At 44.4% G+C, this 12501-nt stretch overlaps 1 protein-coding gene across 6 annotated transcripts in view; it reads left to right on the forward strand.

The window, feature by feature from the left end:
- LOC144695783 (electrogenic sodium bicarbonate cotransporter 1-like) overlaps positions 1–12501 on the forward strand; it is a 201165-nt gene that overhangs the window by 70785 nt on the left and 117879 nt on the right. For all 6 annotated transcript variants that reach the window (XM_078567229.1, XM_078566891.1, XM_078566807.1 and 3 more), the window contains one exon: positions 8646–8800. In XM_078567229.1, coding sequence (XP_078423355.1) covers positions 8646–8800 — 155 coding nt within the window. The remainder of the gene's footprint in view (positions 1–8645; positions 8801–12501) is intronic.

Raw genomic sequence — 12501 nt, forward strand, 5'->3', positions numbered from 1 at the left:
CAATGGCGCTGCCTTGCCCCAAAGTCAGAAGGTTGTGGGTTCAAGCCCCACCCCAGAGACTTGAGCAGGTAGTCCAGGCTAACCCTTCAGACTGATGTTGAGGAACAAAAACAGCATTACCTGGAAAAACTCAGCAGGTCTGGCAGCATCGGTGGAGAAGAAATGCTGCCAGACCTGCTGAGTTTTTCCAGGTAATTCTGTTTTTGTTTTGGATTTCCAGCATCCGCAGTAGTTTTTTGTTTTTATATTGATGTTGAGGAAGTGTTCGTTTTCAAATTTCTATGCTTCAAATGTGACATTAGACCAAGTTCTGGTGACATAGATAACCCTGTGGAAATATTGGAGGAAGAGATGGGTGCTCTTTTAGTGAAGAGACCAACATTCATACCTCCAGTAGCATCACTAAGTCAGACTAATTGGTCATTTACCTCATGGCTGTTTGTGGGACCTATTAAATTGGCAAACTGCCAGGTAAATGACTTAAAAGCTAGAAGTGAATTTGAAAACGTGATAGAAATGGCCAATGAGAATTTGTAAATGATGAAAGCAGAAATTTGTCAAGCACATGCCCCTACACTTCAACAACAACAGCAAAACTTACATTTATATAGCAACCTTTAACATAATAAAACGTCCCAATGCACGGGTGCATTGTAAGACAAAGCCACATACGGTGATGTTAGCGCAGGTGCCCAAAAGCTTGGTCAAACTGGTAGATTTTATTGGTATCTTAAAGTTGGAAAGTTAGGTAGAGAGGTGGAGAGGTGTAGGGAGAAAATTCCAGAGCTTAGGGCCCAGGGAACTAAAGGCATGGCTGCCAGTTTTGGAACAATTAAAATCAGGAATACTCAAGAAGCCAGAGGAGTACAATTACTTCAGAGTGTTGTGGGTCTGGAGGAGATTACAGAGATAGGAAAAGGCAAGGCCATGCATGGATTTGAAGACAAGGATGAGAATTTTAAAGTCAAGAGCAGGAGCTTGACTTAGTTGCTTGACCGGGAGCCAGTGTAAGTCAGTGAGCACATGGGTGATAGGTGAATGGACTTGGTACAAGTTAAGACACGGGCAGTTGAGTTTTGGATGACCTCAGGTTCAAGGAGGGTAAAGTATGGGAGACCAGCCAGGAGAGAGTTGGAATAGTCCAGCCTAGAGGTAGCAAAGGTGTGAATGAGGGTTTCAGCAGCAGGTGAACTGAGACAGGGGTGGTCAGGTGATATTACAGAGGGTATTTTTTATTTATGGGACATGGGCATCACTGGCTGGGCCAGAATTTGTTGCCCATCCTAGTTGCCCTTGAGAGGGTGGTGGTGAGCTGCCTTCTTGAACCGCTGCAGTCCATGTGGTGTAGGTACACCCACGGTGCTGTTAGGGAGGGAGTTCCAGGATTTTGACCCAGCGACAGTGAAGGAACGGCGATATATTTCCAAGTCAGGATGGTGAGTAGCTTGGAGGGGAACTTCCTGGTGGTGGTGTTCCCATGTGTCTGCTGCCCTTGTCCTCCTAGATAGTAGCAGTCATGGGTACGGAAGGTACTGTCTAAGGAACCTCGGTGAAGATAGACGATCTTAGTGGAGGCACGAATATGAGTTTGGAAGCTCATTTTGGAATCAGACGTGGCACCAAGGTTGTGAACAGACTGGCTTAATCTCAGTCTATTGACTTCAAAGAGTCATGTCTATGAAGTATTGCTGAGTGTGCGAAGAACCAATTTAAGATTATCAGTCAGACTTGCAATGTGGCTCACTTATGCTTGCTAGAGGCTACATATATTCATATGCCAGAAACTGTCCTCTGCAGGCAAAAGGAATATACCCAGGCATTGCCACTTTTGGAATTTTTGAATTTGAATTTCCAGAAAGCATTTGATATGGTGGCACATCAAAGGTTATTGCAGAAAATAAAAGCTCATAGTGTAGTGGGTAACATATTATCCTGGATAGAAGATTGGCTGGCTGGCAGAAAACAGCAAGTATGCATAAATGGGTCTTCGTCTGATTGGCAGGACATGAGTAGTGGAGTCCCGCAGGGGTCTGCGCTGGGGCCTCAACAATTTATATCAATGACTTAGATGAGGGGAGCGAAGGCAATGTAGCTAAATTTGCAGACAACACAAAGATAGGTTGGAAAGTATGTTGTGAAGCCCACATAAGGAGGTTGCAGAGGGATAGAGATATGCTGAGTGAGTGGTCAAAGATCTGATAAATGAAGTTTAATGTGGGAAAATGTGAAGTTGTTCACTTTGGAAGGGAGAATAAAAAAGCAGAGTATTACTTAAATGGAGAATAACTGTAAAATTCCGAGGTGCAGAGGGATCTAGGTGTTCTCGTGCATGAGTCACAAAAAGTTAGTATACAAATACAGCAAGTAATCAAGAAGGCTAATGGAATGCTATCCTTTATTATGAGAGGAATTGAACATAAAAGTAAGAATGTTATGCTTCAGTTATACAGGGCATTGGTGAGACCGCATCTCGAATACTATGTGCAGTTTTAGTCCCCTTATTTAAGGAAGGATGTAAATGCATTGGAGGCGGTTCAGACCAGGTTTACTAGATTGATACCTGGAATGAGCAGGTTGTCTAATGACGAAAGGTTGGACAGACTGGACTTGATTCCATTATAGTTTAGAAGAGTGAGAGGAGACTTGATTGAAGTATATAAGATCCTGAATGGTATTGACAAGGTGGGTGTGGAAAGGATGTTTCCTCTTATGGGTGACTCCAGAACTAGGGGGACACTGTTTTAAAATTAGAGGTCGACCTTATGGGACAGGGATGAAGAGAATTTTTTTCTCTCAAATGGTTGTGCAACTTTGGAATTCTCTGCCTCAGATGGCAGTGGAAACAGGGTCACTGAATATTTTTAAGGCAGAGGTAGACAGATTCTTGTTACGCAAGGGAATCAAAGATTATTGGGGGTAGATGGGAATGTAGAACTCGAAACACAAAAAGATTAGCCATGATCTTATTGAATGGCGGAACAGGCTTGAGAGGCCAAATGGCCTACTTCTGCTCCTTTTTCATATGTTCATATGAATTAAACAAAAGGTTGGGGGACAATAGCTCCCTGGTGCATTCTCCATGGCAATGCCTTGACCAATCAGAGCCAACTTGCCAACCAATAAACACCCTTTTCTAATGCAGTATAAATTGTTGCTCCCTTTGAAATTTGTTATTTTTGCGTCTGCCCTGATGAGTGCAAGATGAAAAACTTCAACAGCATGTCTCTTTTTTCAGCAATACTCAAATTTTGTATGACCAAGCGATGGTCTATGAAGTGCTGATGTATCTTGGGAATGTGAAAGATGTTTGGTAGTACAGAACTTGCTAAAAAGGAGGCTTTTTTTGTTGAAGCTTTTCATCTTGCACTCATCAGGACAATTCACGAGAATACCAAATGTAAAGGGGACAACAATTTATACTATATGAGAAGGGAATGTTGATTGGTTGGCAAGTGGACTCTGATTGGTAGAGGCGTTGCCATAGACGAAAAGCTTTGACAAAAAAATTGTCTCTTTTTTCAGCAATATGAAAGGCATTATATAAATGTAAACCCGCTCTTTATTAGAAGACTTGTCTTTGCACATGTTGCCTCCATGATGATCGTGTGCCTTGGAAATGTTACCTACCCTAGCAGATTAGACAGAATAAAGATTGTGGTCATGCTTTTAGCATTGTTCATCTAATTCTATTTCAGGGTTTAGAAAGAATGCAATACAGCAGGAATTATCTGACATGATCACCATAGGAACACTTAGTGATTTTGCTAACTGTGATGCCATTTTATACCCCAAAGGATATCTTGTCCATTCATGTTGCTGTGACAACATGCACCTTGTAGTCTGGAGCTATGGATAGTGATAGTAGAGGCTCCAATTTTCCTTCCATCACAAGGCTGACCAGGAATCTCTCCCACGCTTACCACCTGCCATGGGTGTACATTGGACAGATTTACAGATTGATATTAACCTGTTTGGCTGCATTGGGAAGGCACCTTCCTGGGCCACCCAGTCCTGGAGTGGGCCTCTAACCTGGAGCTTCTGTCTTACAGGCAGGGACACTATCCACTGTGCCACAAGACCTTCCCCCTACGCTGACAGCTTATTTTAATCCTTTCATTCACTTTTAAAACAAAAAAGGAAAATTAGAGTCATTCTTTTCACCCTCTTGCCTTCCACCGATAAACAGCTTTGAAACAATTTTTTTTTCATCGGTTGAAAGCCAGGAAACGTTTTTTTTTCTTTTCTGCTTCCACAAGCACTCAGTTTGTGTAGTGTTGTTGCAGCAGTGGCTGAACTCACAAGAAGAGTTTATTTTCAAAATGAGCCCTTAGTAATTACTTGGGTTCCACTGAACCCCAAGCAGAGACATAATATCCTGCAGCAGATATTGATCAAAGCGTCTGATGGACTGAGAGATAGGGTAAAGTGTAGCCTCCATTTGTTTCTCTGGTGTCCGGCAGCAATGCAAATCTGTCCAGTGATCTAATCAAATGAACGAATTTGCATCAATATAGAACCTTACAAATGGGTGGCCAACTCTAATCCGGCGATTTACTGCCTCCAGCTGCCCAACCCACTTAAAGAGCCTTTTAAAAAAAGACTCCCATATCTTTATAATTAATGAACATAAGCGTTCAAATCATTTTTGTTAATGTCGCAATGATTTTTTTTTTCTTCTTCTGGTGTTTTGTTTGCGGCAGTGTTCGGGAGGTGGACCTTTAAGTCCTGGAGACTCCAGGGCGATCCTGGAGGGGTTGGCAACCCTAACCTTCCGTGAAGGGAAGCGCTCTTAAAGTGTAGTCACTTTTTGCGCTTAGAATTACCCCTCAACTCAATGCAAACCGAGGAAAGTTTCTCTTGTGTTTTTTTGCAATACTGGCCATGAAATATAAAACATGCTCATCGATGGCCTTCAAATGCATCATTGAGGCTTTCCCAAAGACAGCGTTTGGCTCTGCGCAGTTAATGAGTTCCCGCGGCCATTAGACAGCGGGGCTGGGAATTTCTGTGGGGTTCTCCATTTGAAGAGGAAATTGGATGGGCACTTGAGGGGAATGAGGGCTTTGGGGACAAAGCGGTGGAATGGGACTGACTGGATTGGTCTACAGAAAGCTGGCATAGACCTGATAGGCTGAATGGCCTCCTTCTGACTTTGTGGCCAGGATTTTCCATCCATCGGTGGGGGGGCTCGGTGGGAGCAGGTGGGGGTGGTCGTGGAGCTGACCGCCGCCCCCCAGTTGGCTCCATACCGCCATTTCACCCGGGCGGGCCGATTAAGGCCTGTCCTGCATGGATCACCTGCAGCTGCCTGTGCGGGCAGGGGGAGGAGGGAGAGCCGGGCCTAGCGCGCAGTTTGCACATGCGCTCGATAGAGAGCTTCAACCTCCTTCAGGCACGGAGCTGCCTCAGGGAGATTGAAGCCCTTTATGAAAAAAATTAATAAAGAGGAGAAAAATTCACTGAAACATGTCCCCTCTCATGTGACTGTGTCGTTACTGCGCGACTTCGCGATGGCGTCGGGATACACGCCTGATGTCATCGCGCATCATTGTACGTTCAGGCGTGTCGGGCAAGCGCCCCCAAACACCGAAGGTAAAATCCTGCCCCATGACATTCTTGATGGAGACAGTTCCCCCTTTAATTAAGAGTGAAGCTCTTCCAGGGAGCGATATTGCTTTTCTCCCTTGTTTCCTTGCCAGACGACATAGACACCACAATGTATAAAGTAGCTATGGGCTGTAAGATGGGGCCCCATGACATTCTTGATGGAGACAGTTCCCCCTTTAATTAAGAGTGAAGCTCTTCCAGGGAGCGATATTGCTTTTCTCCCTTGTTTCCTTGCCAGACGACATAGACACCACAATGTATAAAGTAGCTATGGGCTGTAAGATGGGGCCCCATGACATTCTTGATGGAGACAGTTCCCCCTTTAATTAAGAGTGAAGCTCTTCCAGGGAGCGATATTGCTTTTCTCCCTTGTTTCCTTGCCAGACGACATAGACACCACAATGTATAAAGTAGCTATGGGCTGTAAGATGGGGCCCCATGACCCCTGCCTTCAATACCCACCCCCAGCCCCCTCAAACCCTCAGTTTTGGGCGCAATTCGAAACTTAATGTGACGTTGAATACTCCTGGGGATGAACTCTCCCTTCATGACGAGTTTTGATTATTTCTCTCGTAAACTCAAGACACTGTCACTTGTTCAATGAGACTGTCACTGCCTGTCACAGCCTTGTTCCATTCTGCATACTTGCTTTTGTCTCCATTGTTTGAGAGCTTGCCTTTGCTTATTGATCTTCTGCAATTCACCGAGATTCTGTTTAAGGCTGTTGCGGTAATTCCTGTTTTAACACAGATTGCTTTCCATTCAGGTGTTTTGCCAGCAGCATGATTGACAATCTAAATGCGGTAATGTGGGAAAGTAGGTCAGAAAGTAGGATGCTCCACACATGGGGTGGAGAGTGGAAAGGGGGCTGGAGAGGGGTGGTGGAGGATTACGAGTGCATCAATTGGGACATTGTTCTTCCTTTACAAGTTCAGCTACTAGTGGCTTTTGTTCTCATGTGTTGGTTCAGTGCCACATATAATGTGACCTGGAGCCACGTCTCCCTCTCTTTGTGTGTAGCTGTCCTTAATCAAGATCTTTAATATTGACCTAATAGAGGTATTTAAGAGTATGAAAGGGTTTAATGGGGTAGATGTAGGGAAGATGGTTCCACTTGTAGGGGAGACCAGAACTTGGAGCTAAAAATATAAGACAGTCACTAATAAACCCAAATAGGAATTCAGGAGAAACTTCTTTACCCAGAGAGTGGTGCGGATGTGGAACTCACTCCCACAGGGGGTGGTTGAGGTGAATAGCGTAGAGACATTTAAAGGAATCGGGATAGACACACGAGGGAGAAAGGAGTAGAAGGACATGCTGATTGGGCCTATGCCAGCTCACTTTGTGGACGGAGCACTTGTCTGAAAGGCCGTGTTCATTGTCCAGCTGGAGCATCTGGAGGGTTTTACCAGGTGAACTCCATCATGGTTATTAACCCTCCTTACACAGCCAGGCAATCATTTACACCCAAGCATAAAAGAAGGAAGTCTGCACCTACAGCGCCTAAGGAGGTCTTATTGCCCTCTCGTCTCTATGGAATCCAGTTAGTCCGACACCCTGCTCTTCCCCCAAAGGCCTGTCAATGTTTTCACCTTCAAATGCTCATTCCATTCCCCTTTTGAAAGTTCCTTTTGAATCTGCTCCCACCGCCCTCCCAGGCAGCGCCTTCCAGATCACAACAACTCACTGCGTTTAAAAAAAACTCCCCCTGTCTTCCGTCTGGTTCTTTTGCCAAATAAGTTGTTGATTCAATCTTAAATCTGTTTCCTCTGATTACTGACCCTCCTGCTAGGATTTCTCCTAACTCTTTCTCAAAACTCTTCATGATTTTGAGCGCCTCAATTGAATCCCCTTTTAACCTTCTCTGCTTTTCGAGAACAATCCCAGTTTCTGGTTGTTAACCAGAAAGAAAACTCAGCAGAAACCGGGCATTCGACACGAAATTACATTCCATTAGTCCTTTGAGAAACCATTAGACAGTGAGGCTCTCGTTAGGCATTTATCATGATGCTACAGACTCTGGTGATGCAGGGGTGTAATTAGGAACATGTAAATGTATCACTTGTGTCCATCAATCACCAGAGTATCTATTACAACATTATCACTGGCGGCACGATCGGTTGAAGAAACATGGATCTTAAAGTAAAATAAAAGCAAAATACTGCAGATGCTGGATAGCTGAAACAGAAACAGAAAATGCTGGAAAAACTCAGCAGGTCTGGCAGCATCTGTGGTGCGAGAAACAAGAGTTAACGTTTCAAGTCCGTGTGACTCTTCTTCAGAGCAGACAATGGATCTTAAAGTTACTGACCATCACAGTCTCTAAACTGTTGATTCGTGCATTCATTTGTATAATTACTTTAGATTCATCCTCAAAAGTTACAGAAGAAAAATACTGTAGATGTTTACAATGAATGAACGTTTACCATTCTTGAATGGGAGGGATTGTAGGCCCAGAGATCTGACATACTTATCTCATGGTGTCTTTGGGATGAGTTGTAAAATTGACATCCTGTCGGCCCTCTCATAAAAGACCAACCTGCAACAGAGATTTGATAGATTTTTGTGAGACAAGTATTATGTGTTAGGGAACCAAGGTGAATAGATGGAGGTAAGATACAACAACAACAATAATTGACATTTATTTATATAGCGCCTTTAACACAGTAAAATGTGCCAAGATGCTTTGCAAGAGTGTAATCAAACAAAGTTTCACACCAGTCTACGTAAGGAGGTATCAGAGCGGAGTGTCTGAAGGGAGAAAAGTGAGGCAGAGAGAGACGGAGAGGTTTAAGGAGGGTTTAGGGCCCAGCTAGCCAATGATGGAATGATTAAATTCGGCCGGAAATAAGGCCAGAACTGGAGGAGCACAAAGATTTCATAGGGCTGGAGGAGGCAAATCAACCTTGATCCAATTGAATAATAGACAGACTCCTCCTGACCTATGTTCATAGACAGAATCAGAATTATTATTTGTGATTATATTTGTTGCTGTTTTGCATGTGTTATAGGATTTCTGTCTTTGTCTCACTGTTTAGCTGTTTCATGACATCGCCTATAAGGCCAAGGATAATGTAGACCTCTTAGCTGGAATTGATGAGTTTCTGGATGAGGTGATCGTCCTTCCTCCTGGTGAGTGGGATCCTGAGATCAGAATAGAGCCTCCAAAGTCACTCCCTTCTTCGGACAAAAGGTAAAGAGATCCTTGACTTGTACTGAAACGTTGGCACATTGTGTCTCATGGTCTTTAGATGCTCTTTATAACTAGGACTGTCCCGGCTATAAATGCCTAGTAACTACACTGCTCTCAAATGGTCCACTCAGATTTTCAAAGGGAACCTGCTCCTCAGATAGTCTCCCAAATACTGGAGTTGGTACCCCTTTCCCTCAACATCTCACAACACTATTCCAAAGAAAAGCAGGGGAGTTCTCCTTGCCCCCACCAAGGTCAGTACTTATCCCCAATTAGCATCACTGAAACAAAACAGATTGGCTAGTTGTTACCAGGTATCGTGGCATCATTGCTATGTTGCAGGGTTAGTGATGTAGATGCCTGGCCTGTGGTCCAAAGACCTGACAAGTCCTGTCATAACAGTTGAGTTTAAATTCAATGAATTGAATTTAAAAAAACTAGTATCATAATGGTGATTGTGAAATTACTGAATTGTTATAAAATCCCATCTGGTTTATGAATACCTTGAAAAAGGAATCTATCCCCCCTTACAGACCCACAGCAAATGAGTTGCCTTTGAAATGACCGAGCAAGCCACTCAGTTGTGTTTGAGGAGGTGGCTCATCGTCACCTTTTCAAGGGAAATTAGGGATGGGTAATAAGATAAAAACAAAAAGCTAAAAGCTACTGCGGATGCTGGAAATCCAAAACAAAAACAGAATTACCTGGAAAAACTCAGCAGGTCTGGCAGCATCGGCGGAGAAGAAATCAGTTAACGTTTCGAGCCAAGGGCCATGATGGGTAATAAGTCCCGGTGTTGTCAGTGACATCCACATCCTGTGAATCATTTAAAAAAAAATCACGTTCCTGTTTGTGGGAGCTTTCTGTGTGCAAATTGTGTTTCCTACATTACAACAGTGACTATGCTGGCTGTAAAGTGCTTTGGGATGTTCTGAGGTTGTGAAAGGTGCTACATAAATGCAAGTCTTTCATTTATTCCTACCCTAACAATAAAATTTCGGGAAAGTGCAGCAAATGATTTTTGTGCAGCTCTGCATTCAGAGCTTCTCACAGCGGCAGGATAAGTGAGAAATCTAATGGCAACAGAGGGGCCAGCAAACAAATTAATGCTCATTCACTCATCTTTAAAGGGCATGACTTCAAAGAACTCTAAAAATAAACAAAATGCTTATCTTCCCTTTTGTGATTATTTCTTTCCATTTTAAAATTTCTTGAAAACCAAAAAATTAAAGGAGTGCGGGGAGGGAAGGAGGTCACGGTGATAGTGTTTTGAATCTCAGAGGTTATCTTGGCGTGACACAGGGTCAAATAGCCGACCTGCCAGGTCAAAGGGTGCACCATCACCGTCGTGGGTAAATTTGGGGCTGATTGGAGACAGGAGGCCAGAGGAGGTGTAAAGTTTAGAGATTGCACAAATACTTCTTCGATGGACCCTCTGACAATTGCAAAGAGTGGTTATAACACACGCCCTTTATATACAAAACATGACAGCAATGATCAGCTGTTACTATTGCATCGACACCCTGCTTTATCACCATCTGCTTATTGTTAGCAGTTATCTCTCATGGTTTTTCTCAAAGGAGAAATTAAAAAGATGTTTTTTCTTGCCTTTTGATCTCCATTTGTTTAAGAGTGTTTAAAAGCTAAAACAAAAACAGAATTACCTGGAAAAACTCAGCAGGTCTGGCAGCATCGGCGGAGAAGAAAAGAGTTGACGTTTCAAGTCCTCATGACCCTTCAGCAGAACTGAGTATAGTTAGGAGAGGGGTGAAATATAAGCTGGTTTAAGGTTGGGGGGGGCGGAGAGAAGTTGGGGGGGAGGGGTGGTAGTAGGAACAAGCAAGCAGTGATAGGAGCAGATAACCAAAAGATGTCACAGACAAAGGAACAAAGATGTGTTAAAGGTGGTCCCCCACCTTAAACCAGCTTATATTTCACCCCTCTCCTAACTATACTTCAGTTCTGTTGAAGGGTCATGAGGACTCGAAACGTCGACTCTTTTCTTCTCTGCCGATGCTGCCAGACCTGCTGAGTTTTTCCAGGTAATTCTGTTTTTGTTTTGGATTTCCAGCATCCGCAGTAGTTTTTTGTTTTTATCTCAGTGTTTAAAACCTGTCTGGTATTTTCTTTCACCCCCTCCTTCTGTCCGACCCTTCCATACCTTCCTTTTTCCTAATGCCCTCTCTGGCTCTGCCTGTCTCTTTTTTCTCTTCTTTTCCCGTTCTACTTAATGGTCTAACAGCTGTAGATTCTGGTGAACTTCTCAGGGAGCTAATTCACTTCATTACTCATGAAGGGACACAAGTGTGTGACGCTTCCCACGATAACACCTTTTTTGAACATTCCCCTATCCCCGTCAGCACCCACACTCCCAGACTTTCACTTTTGTCTATTATCTCTGTACAGAATGCTTCAGTGTGCACAGCAAGATTCCACAAACAATATCATGCTAATAACCGGATAATCTGTTGTTTGGGAGTGGCCAGGACACTGGGGAGAACTCCCTGTTCTTCTTTGAAATCATGTCATGGGATCTGCTACATCCACCTGAGAGAGCAGATAGAGCCTGCTCGGTTTAATGTCTCACCTGAAGAACGTCACCTCTGACAGTGCAGCACTCCCTCAGTACTGACCCTCCGACAGTGCAGCACTCCCTCAGTACTGACCCTCCGACAGTGCAACACTCCCTCAGTACTGACCCTCCGACAGAGCAGCACTCCCTCAGCACTGACCCTCTGACAGTGCAGCACACCCTCAGTACTGACCCTCTGACAGTGCAGCACTCCCTCAGTACTGACCCTCTGACAGTGCAGCACTCCCTCAATACTGACCCCCTGACAGTGCAGCACTCCCTCAGTACTTACCCTCTGACAGTGCAGCACTCCCTCAGTACTGACCCTCTGACAATGCAGCACTCCCTCAGTACTGACCCTCTGACAGTGCAGCACTCCCTCAGTACTGACCCTCTGACAGTGCAGCACTCCCTCAGTACTGACCCTCTGACAGTGCAGCACTCCCTCAGCACTGACCCTCTGACAGTGCAGCACTCCCTCAGCACTGACCCTCTGACAGTGCAGCACTCCCTCAGTACTGACCCTCTGACAGTGCAGCACTCCCTCAGTACTGACCCTCCGACAGTGCAGCACTCCCTCAGTACTGACCCTCCGACAGTGCAGCACTCCCTCAGTACTGACCCTCTGACAGTGCAGAACTCCCTCAGTACTGACCCTCCGACAGTGCAGAACTCCCTCAGTACTGCACTGGGAGTGTCAGCCTGGATTTTTATTCAGAGTCTGGAGCGGTGCTCAAACCCAGAGCTATCTTCCTCAGAGGCAAAGCAGCTGCTCACTGAGCCATGGCTAACACTTAAAAACATTCTTATGATTGTGGTTGGACAGTAATATTTGTTCAGTCCCATTCCAAGGTTGAAGTGTTTGCATCCAAGTTCCGAAGGCCTGCTTTGTCAGGTCACATGTAAAGGCCCAGAAGAAGCAGGAAGTGATTGCAAGGACAGATTAAGGAGCATGTTTATCCCATTGTATATTACTGTACAGCTGCATAAAGGAGTAGAAACTGCTGATAGGTGGATGTGCAGCATCCTTCACACAACATGCCCTAAGATCCTCACTGTAGAAACAAATTAGCCCCAGTTAAAGTGCAGTTTGTTTCCACAGTACCAAAAGTTTTGTGGTTCTTCTCAG

This window comes from Cetorhinus maximus, chromosome 1 (genome assembly GCF_964194155.1).
Source record: "Cetorhinus maximus chromosome 1, sCetMax3.hap1.1, whole genome shotgun sequence".
NCBI lineage: Eukaryota > Metazoa > Chordata > Chondrichthyes > Lamniformes > Cetorhinidae > Cetorhinus > Cetorhinus maximus.